The sequence below is a fragment of the Euprymna scolopes genome, chromosome 36 (genome assembly GCF_053919585.1).
Source record: "Euprymna scolopes isolate OS-2025 chromosome 36, ASM5391958v1, whole genome shotgun sequence".
Taxonomy (NCBI): Eukaryota; Metazoa; Mollusca; class Cephalopoda; order Sepiida; family Sepiolidae; genus Euprymna; species Euprymna scolopes.
Window position 1 is genome coordinate 75,951,559 of NC_136517.1, and position 18,892 is coordinate 75,970,450.

An 18,892-nucleotide genomic window follows, 5' to 3' on the forward strand; every position below is an offset into this window, starting at 1 on the left:
AATCTTTAAAAGTTAAATTTCAAATGAATCAGGGAAAATTTTGGAATTGTCCCATCACCAATATATATATCTTGCATATTATTTTTTTTTTTTTTTAGAGGTGGCAAATTTTAAAGAAAAACATTTCTTGCAGATTTAGCAACTATTGGTTATTTTAAGATCTGCTTGATTTGGCAATTCATCAGGAAGAGACCGACACCCAAGCAGCATTTGCAAATTTATTTACATTTGATGAAAAATTTCACAAAATGGACCTGTCAACTGGCCACACCAATTGTGTGATTTAACCCCCCCCCCATTAGATTATTTTCTTTCGGGATATGTAAAGTAGAATCTCATTTTGAAGTGATTTCGCTAAAAGGTGTTATTACTATGTTTACTATTATAATTATTTGTTTTTTCTTTAAACTAACGCAAATCAATCTAACAGACCAAATCTTTATGATTGCAAAAAAAAAAATAAATAAATAAAAAAAAATAAAATAAAAAATAAAGACATAATAGACCACTTGACAATATTCAATGCATTATTGCTGAAATAGTCTAATATAAATGCATAGTTTGTGAAAATTGGACCTCTACATTAAGCAACCCACATGCCCAAAATTGTATTTGAATTATAAATGTGAAAATTAATCATGGAATAAACCACATATTTGTATAATATTTTTGATTTGATTTGAAGTTTGCTACCTTTTGAAAAAAAAAAAAAAAGGTAAATAAAAAAAATAAAAAATAAATAAAAACATCTTATATTCTTTTTGTGAACTCGGTACAATCATTTTTTGGAATCCTTTGAGATAAGGCTTCATAATTCATGCATTCATTTTTATTTTGCAGACTTATCCTCAAAGTTGTTTCACATTTCAGCCAACTATTCATCTGGCCTTCTTCAGGTGGTTAACCGAAGATATAGCAATGCTGAATCTTGTAACTGTCCCCAGTAATTACTGCCTTCAGCAGTTGTTTCACGTTTTGGACAACTAATCCTCTGGAATGCTTTCAGTAAGATTGAAACTGCTATCCTCAGACAATGCTTACCTGGAACCATAGAGACCATCGTGCAGTGGACAGAGGCATTGAGTCTGGTTCCAGGTGAGCATCGTCTGAAGATAGTGGTTTCAATCTTACCCAAAGAAAACGAGGTGCAACAACAACTATGGAAGGCAGAGTTGGGCCATAGCAGGAGGAGTTGGCTGAAACTATGAAGAGGAAGAACGAACACGCACAAAGCTGAAAATGAAGATTTTTAATATGATCTAGGTTAACACTTAAAAAAATAACTTCAAAAAACATTAATAAAATATAAAAAAAACTTTATTAAATTGCATTTTTTCAAGTATAAAAAATAAAATTCACGTTACACGCGTTTGTTTGTGAACGTCTGAGTTTCGTTTTCAAGGTCTACTTTCAACTTATAATTGCAAATTGAAAGAAAACATCTCCTGTTGAATAAAATCTAAAATCCTGGATCCTGTTCAGTTTTAGTGCAGGAAACTTTATAAAAAATTTTTTTAAAAAAAAAAAAAAAAAAAAAAAAAAAAAAAAAAAACAGTAAGTTTTAGGATAGATTCTGACCTAGGAAACAGTAATTCTCCCTTTGTCAGAAACATTGCTAATGGAATATGAAGAGTAAAAAGACAAAACAAGAAAAGTTATAAAGTTATAAGTTATAAAGTTATAAAGTTGGCAAAAGCCGATCAAAAATCCACTTTCTACTCTTCTATATGGTTATACGATAATTTCTGATCTTTTTTACAGTCCTTTACATTGAATTCTGTGAGATCTTTTAAGCCGCATGGTTGTGTAGTAGAAGACATTTTTGCAGACAGTTGGGTCAGTTTTGTAGGTTCATTTGACTTTAGCACCTATTGATCACACCCATTCTTGTTCTCGGGTAGTTTAGCATCTTCCACTGGATTCATAGAGCTTCTGAGTGAAGAGAGAATCTCCATGCCAACAGGTAGGAGAACTTTAATTTTTTTTTTAATGAACAAAACAATACGATACTCCCAATACCAAAATGTGATTATTTTTGCCTTGCACATTTTTATCATGTAATAATGTAGGATAAGTTACACAGAAAATAAAATCTACTTCAAAATTTATTAAGAAATTAAGTTAATGTGTCAAAGTAGTAACATAAGGAATGAAGTGTGAAGAAAAAAAAAAAAAAATGTATTGGAATTGACTGTCTTGGTTTTTATTACAGTAGCGGAGCAAATATGCTTTCAGGTCTGCTTTCCCATAGTATGGGGCTGTCGGACCTGAAGGGGGTGGGTATGATAAAAAAAAAAAAATAAATAAAATACTGTAAAAAGTAATTATATAAAATTACAAAAGCGATCGTCATCTGATCATTTGTTCAGGCTTCAATAGAAATGAATCTAAGGTTTTGCATTTTCTCAGACTCCTAAAGTAATAAATTTGTTCAGATTCCACAACCATAAATACAAGAAAGAAAACTGTTCATCTTTGGAGTTCTTATCTAGAATTAAACCTAACTGAAACAAAATTACAGAAAATTTTTTACGTACAGGTCATATTCCAAAAAATCACATAAATTGATAAAGTTTGTTTTGTTATGCAAAAAAAAAATTTTAATGATTTTTATATTGTAGCCATTACACCACGCCATTTTAAAATCTCAGCAGTTCGAATTGTCTCCCTTTATTAAATAATGTAGATCAAGGCTTAGTCATCAAATTTGATTGATTCAGGGGATTTTAGAATCTGACATTTTCATTCAGTGACGAATACGCACAGCATAAGTATTTTTTGTACTAGGTTGAATTTTGGCATCATTTTGTTTTAAAGAGGTATCGAGAAACTGTTACAAACCAGTTTAATAATAAATTAAAAGTTAAATCTCAAAAAGGTTTTGTTAATTTTGGCTCAATTTTTTTTTTTTTTTTTAAATTCATTCGTCTTTATCATCGACAATCTTCATTTTTGATTTCGGTATCAGCACTCGAGCTTCACCTCTCAGCACTATCTGGAAAAGAAAAAATGGATTTCATTTTTTCATAGAAACAAAGCAACCATTTCAATTTTTGTTAATAAAATTACTAAATGACGAGGGTAATAAGTAGTTTTCGTTTAAAAAAAAAAAAATAAAAAATAAAAAAATTAAAATTTAACATTTTTGATTTAGCCTAAATTCTTTCTTGCACACATTTTGAGTAGAACTTTTCCAAATATTCTCCCAAATTAAAAACAAAAAGAAACATCTGATGTATGTACACATAAAAAAAAAAAAAAGAAAGAAACCGCATCAGGTAGTTTAATTTTTAAACAAGAAATTCTAATTTTACTAGCAGAACCTGTGGAAATTCCACAGGGTACTCATATGTAACATACGCTTAAATATGATATTTTAATTCTTGCAAATTTCCTATATATTATAGAGTTAATGTTCTATCGATTTTTATATATCATAAAATTGCGATTTCAAAAATAAAAATATATCCGTATGACTTGGGTGCATTAGCTTGAATAAAAACTTATGAATATATCTTTAGTTCCTTCAGCCATAATTAAATTATTTAAAAAAAATAAAGGACTTCAGTACCATCAGCTATAATCGAAATTGAAACTCAAGTATTCTTGGTAAAATCATTTATTACAAGAAATGGAAGTACATAACAAATGACCCGGATGTAAGCATGACGCAGAAAACAACACACGTGCACAATTTTGAAATTATTTTAAATTTAATGTAAAATGAGCACCCATTTCAGGGCCATTTAGTGGTAACATGAAACTAAATTTTAATTTTTAAGAATTTAGAGAAATAAAGAGATGTGCTAGATGTAGGTATGTGGATGTTCCTATTTACAATGCCTCCCCACGGGACAGAGTTAGACACCAGGGTCGTTTTTTAACGTGGAGAAAAGGAACAAAAATTAAAACTGTCTCAGTCCTTAAGGATTTCTCCTCCACCGACAGAACAAGAAGTGGAGCATTTGAAGAACAGATACTACACTGTGATCTTGTCCCGAAGGTTGTTTTAAATTTTAGGGACCCTACATTGTGGAAATGGTTGAGGTTTCAAGATACATTTTTTTTTTTTTCTGACCCTCTTCCCTTAATTTGTTTTGTGTATAGATTAGGGTTTGTTTTTTTTTTTGTTTAGGAATAGAAATTAAAAAATTTGTAATAGTGATGTAAGCAGTTACGACATCCCAGAAACAGCAGAATCAAGTTCCTAAGTTTCTACATAATGCAAATCAAACTAAATAGACTCCAAAAACTAAAACTTAGTTTATGGTTAGGTTAGAGTAAAAATTAATCTGTTTGACAGAATTACAGATAATTTTAAATTTTGCTAACTGGCTTTGAACTCCCTCCATTTCAAACAATCTAATCCCAGCTCATTGGGTGACTCAAGGGGGTCACATTACACAGTGGGCTTGATTGGGGAGTCAAGCAGACATTTACCAATGTATATCTATAATGTAAGTGGTCATGCTTTTTTAGCTCTTACAGTTCATTTTTGACATCAAATAGGGTGGCAATACCATGTTGGAAAGCTGATATCCAACATAAAAATTGTTCCACGGACCAAAATAGAAATTTGCTGACAGACAATTTAGGCATTTACGGACAAACTTTAAATGCCTGTATCTTTAAAAACTATTCAAGCTAAAAAGATAAATGAGACCCATTTGATACTGCATGAAACAAGCTTTTCAAATATTCAGTTAGAATGAGAAAATACACTAAAACGGTTACACAATGAAAAAACTAGTTTATTAATTCAATGTATTAGATAACTGATCATGCATCAGTCAAAAAGCACAAAGATTCATATTCACCATGAATTGCAATTTTAAGCTGCTCACAACTTCTAACACTGACCTAATGACTTGCAATGTCAGCAGTTTAAACATCCGCTTGTCTTCATAACAAGGGGATTACTCATCCCAGAGTCTGTTAATACACTGATAGCTTGTCAAATTTGTTCGTCTTTCGAGACTTGTTTATCTGATACGGACATAGGAACTTATTTCCTCAATGCTAGATCCTGTATAGTTGAGCAGACTAATGTTGCCATTTTCTGCAATTAACTCAGCACTGTGCCCTAAAACAACATGAGCACTTGAAGAGATATCAATCCATGAAACTGAACCAACATGGAGATATGTAGAGTGACAAAATTCTTTGAATTCAACAATTTTCACTTTCCTATCCGAGTTAATGATTAAAATGACAGCCATGTGCAGTACCAGTTGATCAATCTTGGCTCTTAATTCACTATTGATTCTTTGGGTGAGCAGTTTTCAGTTGGATCTTGGTGAGGTTGTGGAATGTGGGCAACTGAAGTTATGCAAACAATTGGGTAGGCGTAAGTTGCAAGCACTGGAGGCAAAGGTACTTCACACCACTGTACGGAGTTGCAAGTTTTTGTACTGCTGGCCTCTGCTTCTTAAATTTCAACAGTTTGTCGTACGATGGAAGAACATCAGCTCCAGCATCTTTCAAGAGTAAACGATTGTGTGTAAATCTGTTTGGCCATTTTGCCACTCTCGTAGATGGCAGCTGCAACCTCCAATGAAACGCGTCCGTTTGGGATAAACTTATTGCGTAGAATAAAGTATCCCACTTTAGCAGCCTCTTTCTTTTGAAGGTAATTATTCTTTTGAAGGTATTTATTCTTCAGACCAAAGGCAAACATTTTCATGGAGGAAGTGTTCTGTGCTTGAGCAGCAGCTTTGATTGAATCTATAGTCGCTCAGTCGTTGACGATCACTGACTTCAGAGGACACTTTGCTTTCGGTACATAGGAGTGACGTTGGAGCACTACCTTCTCATCAAATGACCTGGATGAAGTAAGCACCAAATGATTGTTTTGTTGCTGCTGAAAGTCTTTGAACACAACTTTGATGTCAGATAGAAGTTTATCACTAGGTGGGATCTCTAGTTTGGATGAGACCTGTTTCACAACTTCATCGAAGTCTGATTCTGTCAAATCCAGATCTCTTGCAGTTCTTGAAAATCTCAATGAGAGCAATGTTTGTCATGTCATTACGATTGTGTATCGAAAATAAAATAAAATGGGGGGGGAGATGTTGAGAAATTGAAAATGGGAAAAATGGAAATATTCAATTATAATGGATAAATTTTGAAAAAAAGACTTTTTTCTGGTTTACGGCCAATATTTAACTGAAAATAGCTTAAAGGGTAAAAATTAGGATTTTCCAGAAATTAGTGTAGTTTCATGGTTTTATGCCAGATTTGGATTCTGCATCCTAAAAAAACATAGATTTGGATTCTGCATCCTAAAAAACATAGGAAAAATGGTCTGGATGAGCAAGAATGACAAGAATTACCTGGATTTATGGTTTAAACAGACATTGTGGGTTGTCCAAAATTATGGAAAAATGGGCAAGTTCAGATTTTTTCAGTATGTTGGAATTAAAATGGTTCCCAAGAGCAAATATTTTCACCCAATTGGATCATGACAAATAAGAATCTAGACAGAGTTTAGATTCTTATTTGTGGAGCATGAGAAATTTCATCTCCGGGCATTTTTTCATTAAAATATATGGCCAGAGACAAATTTGAGTTTTTTAGTGGAAAAAAAAAAAAAAAAAAAAAAAAAAAAAAAAAAAAAAAGTTTATTTTTACGGTAAATTTTGTGAAAAAAAAAAAAATAAAGTAAAAAACTTGCTTATATGTCCCATCATCTGACATTATCTAAGGCTTATAGGACATATTTAGGGGTTTCTGGAATAAATTTTAGCAATTCTTCAGGTGCACCAAAATTTACTCCTTGGTATAATAAAAAAAAAAAAAAATTAAAAAAAAAAAAAAAATTTGTAGTCGCAATTTCACAAAAATTCGAAATTTGTGAACTTCAAACCGGCATATCTTCAATAATTGAAGTTAGAAGACAAATGAGCTCATTTTTTACAACCTCAGACTGGGCTATTCAAATAGCTATTTTTTTATAATGATTTGGAGAAATGCTAAGACTCCATATGTCCGCTTGCTAGCCCACTGTATTATTTTATCTTGTGTGTTATACATGATGACTATGATCTAATTATTTTTAGAAGCTAAGAATTCTGCCAGATGAGAAATCTTTCAAAGCTTACCGAGTCGCGATCAGTTGCCGTGGCCAGAACGGAGCAAGTCATCACCGTTCCCAGCAGCTCCTTAATTGATATGTCGGCAGTTACAGGCTCATCAACAAACACTAAAAACAATAGAATGAGACATTATGTGATATAGAAACAACATGGGACGTTTCAAGAGTTAAAAAAATTTTTAATTAAAAAGAAAAAGTGCTAAAACTATTTCTAACATGAGGTTAAAGAACCTTATGGTGTCATGGATAAAGTACTTGGTATATTGAACTCCTGTGGAGGTCGAAGGTTGAATCCTCAGTGCAGGCGATACTCAAAATACAGTTGCAAATTACTTAGGACCGTTATGGCTGACGGAATGAGAACATTCTACCATCATAGATTAAGTAAAGATTCCCAGAGTTCAACAAAGTTAAAAAAAACTGTGGAAGAGAAAGACGTTCCTCTTGAGTATTAAGTATTTTATAATACTTAAAGTTTTGGGTGCAAAAAAGAAATTATATCATTGTTTTAAGGCATATCAACCCTTTTTTGGATTATTTAATGCCGAATCTGGTAATTTTGGTGAAAGTTTTTATATTTCAATTCAATTTTATATGTTAAAATATTTGTTCATTGTGTTTGGTTGTTTTTTTTTTGTTTTGTTTTTTTTTTTAGAGTAAAATGGATTTTGACTTTGCAGAACAAAAGTGACTTCAAGGTTTGATGGATTTTAGGTCAGCAACGCAATATCTTTAGATAGTCTGATCTGGTAGCAGACCAGATATGAAATTTTAAAATTTGCCAGTATCCTTAAATTCTCAAAAATGGTTACTACCCATCGAGACAACTATTTATAGGTTAGATGAACAGCTGTTTCTGTTAACGAAAATAATGGGTAATCGTAAAATACCAATAGCCATATCATATATAAATATGCAAATCGATTGGCTATGGAAAAATTACTGACATCAGAATCCGATAAATATACAGATTCACATATTTAATATGAACGCAAAATAATGCTTACATAGAATATTGTATCTAATTTTGTGTATTTGTAAACCAAAAAATTTTAAAGCAAGGCGGGGCGGGGAGGGGGGGGGGGCAAAAAAAGGGTTCTTTTTTAATATGCATTCACCATTAGTGGCCATGTTTTGCCTCAAACAAATACTAATGTTCATGGTGTTACAAAACATGCCCCTCCTCCCCATGTTAAAAATGGCGACCGTCACTGGCATTCATTAATACATTAAAAAAAAAAAAAAAGTTTTAATATCTAGAAATTTTCACGAAACTCGAAAATCTATTTTAAAAGGTAAATGCAGAATTGCCATTAAAGTAAAAATTTATCAAAGAAAAACAAATATAGAAACAAAACAAAATGGAGGCACTTCGACATTACATGGACGGCGCCATTTTTGTGCGTTTCATTAAACTGTCTTTAATTAAAGTTTCAGAAAAAACAATGTTGCTTTAATTTGAAAAGTTTTATTTAAATTAAATTGTTCAGAAAAAAAAAAAAAAAATCCAATTTTACTTTAATGTAAAAATTGTTTTAAAAATATTTTATGCAGACTTGTTTTTACAATTTAATATTGACACATTTTCATGCAATGTTTGGGTTTTAAATATTTTTTGTGTTAAAAAAAAAAAAAAAAAAAAAAAAAATCCTTTGTTATTTGACAAAGAAATTGTAAGTTATCACCCCCCCCCTCCAACAATGGCATCAGTGGATTGCAGAAATTACAAAAAAAAAAAAAAAAAAAAAAAAAAAAAAAAGGAAAAAAATGGAATAAATAATACAAGAAAAATAGAAAACAAAAGAAAAAATTGCAAGACTTACAAGGATTTGGAAAAAACAGTGTACTAGAAAGATAGATGGCGCCTGGTCCAGGTATTTGAGTAGCAAAAATTGCAGAAATCATCCTAAGAAAAAAAAAAAAAAAAAAAAACTCTTGTGAGAAGTGGATACAATTTTGGAAACCTTGTGTCAGCCATCAACAATCCAGTCAAAATCAAAACAATTTCCAATTCTTTTTATCTTTGCAAAGCAATTCGGAAGTTTATCTGATTATTTTTGAGAGGTGACTATTTTACTAAGATTCATAATTTTATAGAAGAATGAGAAATTCTAAGAAAAAATGCGACTTTTCTTTAAACAAATTTTTTCTTCAATTACTTTATTTAACAAAGTTTTCTAACATGAAAAAAAAAAAAAAAAATTAAAATTCCTCTGCAATTAAAAGCCGATATTTTTATTTTAAGGTCAAGAAAAATTACAATATCATCGCATTTTACATTCGTTATGTTATAATTCTTACACTTAGAATGTTTTAGCGCCCAAATTATCATATGTAAAAAAAATTCTTATTAAAAGAGTTACCTCCCTTAAAACATTTAAACTTCCGAATTGCCATCTATAAAATCTCACCTGTCTATATGTTTCGCAAAAACTGGACACAGGCAACGGATTTTCATGAGATTGGTATCATTTTGCAGCGCTTCCTCTGAATCTGCAGCAAGGGCTGCATCATCAAAGAGCAGTTCTCTGATGAGAACTTTCAGAACCTTTCTCTTTGCATGAAAGCATGCTAGGTCGAAAAGTTGATAAAAAAAAATAAAAAATTCATGCTTTTGTTTTTTTAACTATTGAAAACCATAACTTTAGTAAAGGCATTTTTTTTAAATTTAAAAACAATACATTTCCACAAAGATTTTAAAAAATGATTAGTTCATTATATTCTGTGATCATTATTTGATAAATACTGAAAATTTCATTAAAATTAGTTAATTTTCTGATTTTTGGTGAATTTTTAAGTAAAGGGAGGGGGTCAAAATGTTTATACATTTTGCTCGTACTTATTAGATTTTAATAAAATTTGACGCTTTTTTTTTTTTTTTTTAAATCGTGATTTAATTGATCAAATAGAACTCAAAGAAATTACGATTTTAGCGATTAAAGTTAATTTAATTTAAAAAATCTTAGCCGAAGTGAATTTTAAAAGAAAAATAGCAGCTTCTGAATCTCACGCTTTCTCAAAAATTGTCCACGTAAAAAAATAAAAATACTTGAACAGTTTGTGATTTTTGGAATATGACATTGGAATATGACATGATTTTTGGTGTCCAAATTGGGGAAAAAAGAATGGCAATATGAGAAAAATAAAAAATGTCCATAAATGTCTTAATTTACGCACTTTAAGTCCACATTTAGAAAAAGAAACTCAAAACAATGGCAGCCAAAATCCTGGTTCCATGCAAGAGTAAAAAAAAGGCAAATTTGGCCTCAAAAAGGCCAAACTGGCAAGCCTTAAAAGGCCAACTTTTCAAAACAAGATGGCATACTCGATTGTCGTACATTTAGTCTAATAAATAAATAAAAAGTGGAAAAAATAAAAAATTTCCGGTTTTATTTCAGCCTTAGGGTCCAATGTTTTATATAAAAATAAATTTTTATAAATTTTTGTCAAATAATTTATGCCGCTGAAATACATATTTGCCAGTTCACCTTTTAGAATTCTTTGAAGTTGCGTTGGTTTCGACGTTTTGAATTCCATATGAAAAAAAGAACAGCGCATGTATGAAACCTCTTTATTTTTATTTTAGTCTTAAAATTCTTTTTCAGCGGATTATTTTTGAATGGACACTAGTCTACTAGATAAAGAAACGGAAATTTAAATTTCGTTTCATTTCCACTTTTTTTAAATTGTGCCACCGAAAATGAAAGTAATTGAAAGAATAACATTCAACAAGCGTACTATCTATCTTATAAAAATAAGATACTATATATCTATCTTATCAAAATAAAAGGCCGACGTACACGTGTGCTAACCCACTAGCGAAATACGCATCGGCTCCGATGTTGAACATTGTTCGACTGAGGGAGAAGTTATTTTTACAAAGAAAGAACGTGTGTGTGGCCTAGTTTTTGTTTTTTAGCTTGAAATTTGAGCATTAATTTTATGATTTTATCTGTCCTTTTGTTTTCGGATGGATATTTTTTTTTTTTTGCCAGAATTTATGTAATTATTAACAGGGAAATTGGTGAAAGTCAAAATGGAATCCGCGCTATTTTTAAATATTATTTTCAAGTTTATGCTCCTGTACTTTCACCTAACAATTTAATAAGAACAGGTATTGTAAAATTTTAATTAAACTTGAAAGTACTATTTAAAAATAGCGCAGATTAATAAGTGCACTAACACCAAATAACATTTCACTGTGTTTCGATCTATGACATTCCATGAGAGGTACGTACTAAAGCTTTTTATTTATTTTTGTTTATCGCCACAAGTGCTGATTTTGATTTTCACCAATTTTCCTTAAAAAAAAAAAAAAAAAAAAAAAAAAAAAAAAAAAAAAAAAAAAAAAAAAAAAAAAAACTCTTCAAACATTGAGGGGGGGGGCACTTAAAACATTTTTTTAAATAACGGTAACATAAGTGCATAAGCACCAAATATTTGTTTTGTTTTGATTTTGTTTGTTAAGCCCCCCCCCAAAAAAAAAGTAAATAAATAAAAGCATCCGTGAAGTTCAAACGAATTTGAAATTTTTATTTTTAAATAAAAAAAAAAAAAAAATGACGCAGCAGGTATCATAAAACTTTAAACTTGAAAATATTTTTTTAAAAGCGCGGATTCCGTTTTGACTTTCAATTTTCCTGTTAATAATTACATAAACTTCACAAAAAAAAATAAAATCAAATCAAATAAAAATCGTGCGCAAATTTAGAGAAAAAGAAAAGTCACACGCAAAAAGTCTTGCCTTGTAAAAATAACTTCTCCCTCAGTTGAAAAACGTTAAACATCGGAGCCGATGCGGATGCGTATTTCGCTAGTGGGGTAACACTCGTGTACGTTGGCCAAATAAAATTTTATTAACAAAAACGAAATAATTTAATATTTAAACGATAAGAAATTTTTTTTTTTTTTTTATGTATTCTTTTTTTACACAAGTCTAACTCCTCGTTCATATAGGAAATGCCGACTTTTAAAGTTTTTCGGGTATGCTTACAACGAATAAACATCAACCTCCCCATGTTAAGAACGGCTTTCGGAATAGACCTTGTCAGCATATCCGAAAACCTATAAAAAGCTGCCATGTCGAATCTGAACGACGAGTTGGACGTAATGTAAAAATGTACCGAATTTAGATGGAACAATTTAAATTTCCGTTCCATTTTTACAACCGTAAAACAGCACATTCTCCGCAAGTTTCACAGTTAAAAATAAAATAAAAATACAAAATGGAGTACCGCTTCCATACGTGCGCTAAATGAACGAACCATAGTAAAATGGAGTTATCCCCCTTACACCAACGACAAAGTGTTTTCGTCAAAAAATTTTTTTGTTCACACGTCGTACACGCCTAAGGGTAAATTTGGGTTTGTATTACTATACAGATTCGAGAAAAAAAAAATTTATGTTATCAAAGGCAAGATAAGTTATTTTTCTACTTGCCTAAAGATACTTTTTATGCATTGTTTTATGTATTGTATTCTTTGGCGGCCATCTTTGTTACGCGTGTAGATTTGTTTATGGCGCACGCGCGTAACAAAGATGGCCACCAAAGAATGCAATGCATAAAACCACGTTTTATATCTCGATAACTACTTATTTCTGCAAAATTTCAATGCGATTTCCGTATTCAGCAGAGCAGCGGTAAACACTGTTTTTCGAGCTGAATAAACATGTTACATTAAATACACTAAAGTATCCAGTTAGGTAGAAAAGTAACTTAAGTTTTTTTTGGGGGGGGGGCGAATCAGTTTAAGCGGCCTTTATAAATAAAAGAAAAGACATTCTGAAAATATAACATAAAATGAGCACCTATACCACTAGCATCTTTTCGAGTTTGGCGATATAGGGGGAGGGTGCTAGGAGGAAAGCATTAATTCAAAATTAGTTTACGGGGAAGCGGGGGGGGGGGTTATATTTGAAACAAAATAACGATAAAAATAAAAACATTGATTTTTTTGTACGCGCGTACAAAAAATATTTTTCGGTTATTTATAATAGATTGCTCCGCATTATCTTGTAATTTCATTACGTCGTATTCCCCTCCCCCCCTCACTGCACAATGCATGAACAACCGTGGCCTTCGTTATAAAGATGGCCGGCCAGCTGAAAAAATGACGTCATCGCCGAGGTCCCAACAAGCAAGATATGCGGAACTCTTAGACTGTCAATAATGAACAGTAATTTTTACAGACAGCGTTACAAAACTTCAAAATTGGATTAAAATAAAGAAAGAACACGATGATTTATACTGAAACTCATCTAATATTAATAATAAAAAAATAATTAAAAAAAAAAACACAAGTTGTTTGTTTAAGTACATTATAAGCAATTGAATATTTCGTTGTATTATAGATTTTAAAGATTAGAATGCGTTCTTTATACTTATAAATTACATTTTTAAAAAAAGTGAAGGAACACGATTTGATTTGAAATAAACTTGAAGTTTATTTAATATAATTAATGAAAATTATGCATGTAAGATTATGAATATTTGAAGCAGAACACAAGCAAAACATTTGATATGAGTTAAGACAATAAACAAATATTAAAATTAAACTATTTTTTTTAATCAAAATGAACAATATTTTTTTTAAATCAAAATGAATATTTTTTAATCAAAATATTTTTTAATCAAAATGAACCACAATATTTTTTCAAAATCAAAAACAATGTTTTTAATAAATTCATGAAATATTGCACAGTAAAAAAATAATTAACCTAAAGAAAAAATCATGTTTCTTATTTAAGATTATTTCACCACATAACAAAAATAACATGCAAAATCATTTTTTTTATATCCATATTTTCAGTTTGTTAAAATACGTGGGTTTGTATTACTGTACACAGATTCGAAAAAGTTGTCAAAAAACAAATATATAACAAATAAATGTTATCAAAGGCAAGATAAGTTACTTTTCTACCAAACTGGATATATTTTTCGTGTTTTTATTCAATGTAACATGTTTATTCAGCTCGAAAAACATGCAGTGTTTACCGATGTATTCGAAAATTTCAGATGGCGTCTGATTCTCTCTTTAACGCGGTAAGTTTGGGGAAAGGTGTTATAAATACAAAACCGGATAAAATACTGTTAAAAACCCGCTCAATATATGTTACTGTGACATAGGTTGATATATATTCGGCGGGTTTTTAATAGTATTTTGTATAGTTTTTTTATTTATCACACCTTATCCCAAACTTACCGTGTTAAAGAGAGAATCAGACGCCATCTTGAATTTTCGAATACATCGGTAAACACTTTGTTTTTCGAGCTGAATAAACATGTTACATTGAATAAAAACACAAAATATTTGGTAGAAAAGTAACTTATCTTGCCTTTGATAACATTTATTTGTTATATATTTGTTTTTTGACAACTTTTTCGAATCTATGTGTACAGTAATACAAACCCAATTACGTTAATGAAATGAATTGTAAGACCACGAGTGAACGCGCGCTTTTTTTTTTAGTTTAGTTTCATATATATATATATATATATATATAAAAATAAGTATTTTTAAATTTTATCTTTCTAGCTTTAAAAAAAAAGTTTTAAAATTTTATCAGCCGGCATAATTTATTTTTAAATATTGAAAAATTTCAGGAAAATTAATTTTTGCTAGATTTTTAAAACGTGTGTCAACAGCTTAAAAAAATCGTCTCTTCAAAAGAACGTGTTTTAAAGAGTCAATGTCTCGCATTTTCATTAGTTTTGCATGCTGTAAAAAATTTTTTTTAATATTAGCAATTTATTTGAAGCTTCTTTTGAATGGTAAAAAATTTAGGATGATAATCTTGAATTAAATTATAGTTACATCGCGTTAAATACAGGGGGGGGGGAGCACGTTAAAACTTACTTTGCTGAATGGAGATGGTGTAAAATCTCTTTTTTTTACTGCATTATAATTCTTTCTTTCGGAAATGAAAATACTGTCACTTTTTGGTCCTTTACGATACTGTTGCCACATCTGGGCAGGAGCTGCTAGAAAGGACTTGTCCTGCCTTGATAGAGTTCAAAATAGACTTCGTAGCCTCGTAGGAGATGTCCTTTTCTCCTCCTTGCAACCTCTATCTCACAGAAGAGATGTTGCGAGTTTGTCTCTGATGTATCGTTATTTTCATGGAAAGTGTTCGACTGAGCTTCAATCTATGGTCCCCCCCTCGCCAAACTTTCACAAGAAACACTCGTCTAGCTGTAAACACTATCAATAATTCCCCCCACTCTTTATCTGTGCCTAAACCTAAACGTAGATTCCATGAACAAAGCTTCTTTCTTAGAACTGCACGCCTGTGGAATTGTCTTCCGTTTTCCTGCTTTCCGGCTGACTACAATATGGTTGTCTTCAAGTCTAACGTAAATAAGTTCTTGATGAGCCGTTCCATATAAGTTATCAAATTTACCAAATTTTCATTACTAATGATTACTATATTGTCCAATTTTTACTGTACACTCTTTAACCCTTATCCTTGAGTGGCCTCTTGGCCTTGATAATGTGGTGATGCCTATGTAAAAAAAAAAAAAAAAAAATTTTGGAACGATGCACCGTGAAGGCATTTTAATAAAAAAAAAAAAAAATATTACACTGACTTCAAGACGTTACAAGTTACGAGTGACTACCGGTGACAAGCAACTAAGGACTATCCGTGATGACGTCAGCAGATTAAATTTTTGCCCACCGGCCATCTTGTCTTTTAAGACGGTTTTGGAACAACTATGGCCGCCACTTTATATTGCGACATGAAACATTCAGAAAAGTATGTAATATCTTGAAAACTAGTTGCCCGCCTCAATTTTAAGTGATGTTGGTTTTCAGCACACCCGCAAAAAAATCTTTCATAGTATTTATAAATGCCGTTTAAACGTATTAGGAAAAAAAAATTTTTCAGGGGGTTAAACGACCCTAGGTCACGTAAAAATTTACCAAAACAAAGAGGTACTTATGCAGTGCACTTATTGAACCGTGCAGAAATAACATTTAGAGAGCCATTCATGGGGAAAGGATGGTGTTTTGTAACTATTCTGTACTTTCACCTAAAAAGATATCGTAAAACTAATTTAATTTGAAAATACTATTTAAAAATAGCTCGGTTCAATAAGTGTACAAGCACATAAAGGATTAAAAAAAAAAAAAAAAAAACGGTACTTAGAAAATACCGACGATATCTTTTGTTTAAAAAAAAAAAAAAAAACAATAGGGTACTTGTACAGTTGGTAAATGTTTCGTTTAGGTCCACCTCCACAATTTTCTTTAAAATGACGACTTGTAGCGGTTTTCGACTATGCTGAATACGAAAATCGCATTGAAATGTTGCAGAGATAAGTAGTTATCAAGATAGAAAAAAATGCATTATGCACGGTAATTTTGGCGGCCATTTTTTTACGTGTAAAATTCTGATTGCTTAGGGCGCGCGCGCATGCGCGTAAAAAAATGGCCGCCAAAATTACCGTGCATAATGCATTTTTTTCTATCTTGATAACTACTTATCTCTGCAACATTTCAATGCGATTTTCGTATTCAGCATAGTCGAAAACCTATAAATGTCGTCATTTTAAAGAAAATTGTGGAGGTGGACCTAAACGAAACATTTACCGTACAGTTTAATCAATACATTAAAATGAAATATCGAGAAAAAAAAATCACTTAAAACTACTCGATAACGGGAAAACATGTTTTTTGTGAGAGCGCGTTGAAGTCAGCCATCTTTTAAATTTTTTAACACCCCACGGGGAGATAACTCAGTTTAAAGCGCCGACACTCCCTCTACTAGCTTTTCCTAAAAATCGAACCTTTTGCTCGGTATCAAATTATTTTTTCGCTATAAAAAACAATACTTGATGAAATTAACTGAAATTTTCGCTGACGTACACGAGTGGCCACTAGCGAAATACACATCGGCTCCGATATTGAACGTTGTTCAATCGAGGGAGAAATTTTTACAAGGAAAGAATTTTAGCGTGTGTATTTTTTGGAGTTTATGTAATTATTAACAGGAAAATTGGCGAAAGTCAAAATGGAATCCGCGCTATTTTTAATTATTTTCAAGTTTAATTAAAGTCTTACGATATTTGCGTTATTTTTTATTTTTCAAGTTCGCTTGATCCGCGCTATATTTTAAATCGTATTTCTAAGCTTAATTAAAATTTAATGTTTTTTTATTCAATTGTAAGGTTAAAACGTAGTCATTTAAGAAGAAAATGCTATTTAAAAAAAAGAAAAAGTCGATAAAAGTGACACAAACAGTAAAACAGTAAAAAAAAAAAGTCGATAAAAGTGATTAAAAGTGAGATATTAATAAATGTGTAGTAATGTCTTATTTCAATATTCATAAACAGTAAAACAAAGTCGATAAAAATTCATGATCGTTTAGTTACTATGGCAACTAAGGGAGAAGTCAGTGTTTTTTTAGGGTGTTACTGTTCGACTGTTTCGGCAGGGAACTCTAATCGCGACAAGTACCATTTTTTTTAATGATTTAAGTGCCTTCCCCCCCAATGTTTGAGTTTTATTTTTTTTAAGAAAAATTGGTGAACTTCGTTCCATAATGGATCCGTACAATATAACCTCTTCTCGATATTTTCATTTTTTTAATGTCTTGATTAAACTGTACAAGTACCCAGAATAGTTTTTAAAATACAATCTCATATGTTCAGAATAACGTTATTTCAACACGCTACCGTCTCCGCATAAGTTAACTACCATAATAAAAATTAAACACACACACACACACACAAGTCTTTGGAACTGGTTTATTTCGTTTAGTAACCAATAAAACCGTAAACAAAGTTGACCTACCCGTTCAGCAACACACCATGCACAATACATTTTCGATAGCGAGTAGTTTTTGCGAATTCTGGGTCGATATGAATGGGGTTGAAATCGTGTGTCAAATCAGCTAACGTCCTTAAATCCTGGGCGCTGAAGGTCCTTGATAAAGTCCCGCTATCTCCAACTTCGTAGACAGACGTGACGCGCCGGGCGAGGCCTCGACATGATGCAAATACCGGGCCCCATTTGTTATCTTTCAGGAAAGTGAAGGAATTTCCCGAATGAAACAGAGAGCTCCCGCGCAGAAAACTAGAAAAAAGACGAGGAAGATTCATTTTTCAATCGTTTCACCTTTAAGAAAAACTTTTCTTAAAGTTCAAAGTTAAGCGAATCAACCGGGTCTCATACACATGTTTTTATGTTAAACTTTAGTCGACACCGGCGGTGTACTTTCTAACTTATTCTTAATGAAAGGGGAATAACTTTTCAGAGTTATGCCCCTTGTCTTACTGGCGCGGATCAATAAGTGTATCAAAATTTTTGTAGGAATTTTTGACACCCCTAACACGAAACTGCGAATAAAATATAAAAAACTCGTAATTTCTCTTTTAAAAGTGGGTTGTTTATTTTCTTTATGGATTATACTTCCAAAATAAACTATTAAAGTTGTATAAAAAGTAATAGAAATATTATTTTTTTTATTTTTTAAAAAATAGTTATGGAATTAATTGATTTTACGATTTCAGTATTTTTCAATTTTTAAACTTTAAAAATCTATCAAAATTTTTCTATTGATTCTATTTTTACGATATTTTCAGGGTCAATGTGAAATTTTATGCTCTTTCCAATAAACCTAATATAATATTTTAGACAAACGTTTTTTTTTAAATTCATGCCCCCCCCCATTTTCAAACGTCTATTAAAAAGTAAATAATTGATTTACTCACCAAAGTTTTATATATCACAAATTGAAGATAAAAGATCAATAAATAATATATTCAAATTTAAAATAAGTGTTTTTTTTAGAAATTTA

At 31.1% G+C, this 18,892-nt stretch overlaps 1 protein-coding gene across 2 annotated transcripts; it reads right to left on the reverse strand.

The window, feature by feature from the left end:
• Positions 1–1,299: 1,299 nt before the first annotated feature.
• LOC145260615 ((R)-specific enoyl-CoA hydratase-like) lies at positions 1,300–18,331 on the reverse strand. Of its 2 annotated transcripts, none has more exons than XM_080118921.1 (4): positions 17,887–18,331; positions 8,917–8,999; positions 7,101–7,201; positions 1,300–2,991 (listed from the first exon to the last, which is right to left on the reverse strand). In XM_080118921.1, the coding sequence occupies exons 1-4, from the start codon at positions 18,192–18,194 to the stop codon at positions 2,986–2,988; spliced, it is 498 nt and encodes a 165-aa protein (XP_079975047.1). In that variant the 5' UTR covers positions 18,195–18,331; the 3' UTR covers positions 1,300–2,985. The 2 variants fall into 2 exon arrangements, with proteins under 2 accessions (XP_079975047.1, XP_079975046.1); XM_080118920.1 differs by having other exon boundaries at positions 1,300–2,995; positions 17,887–18,327.
• Between the last annotated feature and the right edge of the window lie 561 nt (positions 18,332–18,892).

Excerpts from the sequence above, each read along its gene's own strand:
- LOC145260615 (XM_080118920.1), bottom strand. The coding sequence starts at position 18,194 with ATGAATCTTCCTCGTCTTTTTTCTAGTTTTCTGCGCGGGAGCTCTCTG. Across the intron at positions 9,000-17,886 it reads CATGGTGTGTTGCTGAACGG|GATGATTTCTGCAATTTTTG; the intron begins GTAGGTCAACTT and ends TTTTTTTCTTAG. Across the intron at positions 2,996-7,100 it reads CGGCAACTGATCGCGACTCG|ATAGTGCTGAGAGGTGAAGC; the intron begins GTAAGCTTTGAA and ends TTTCTTTTCCAG.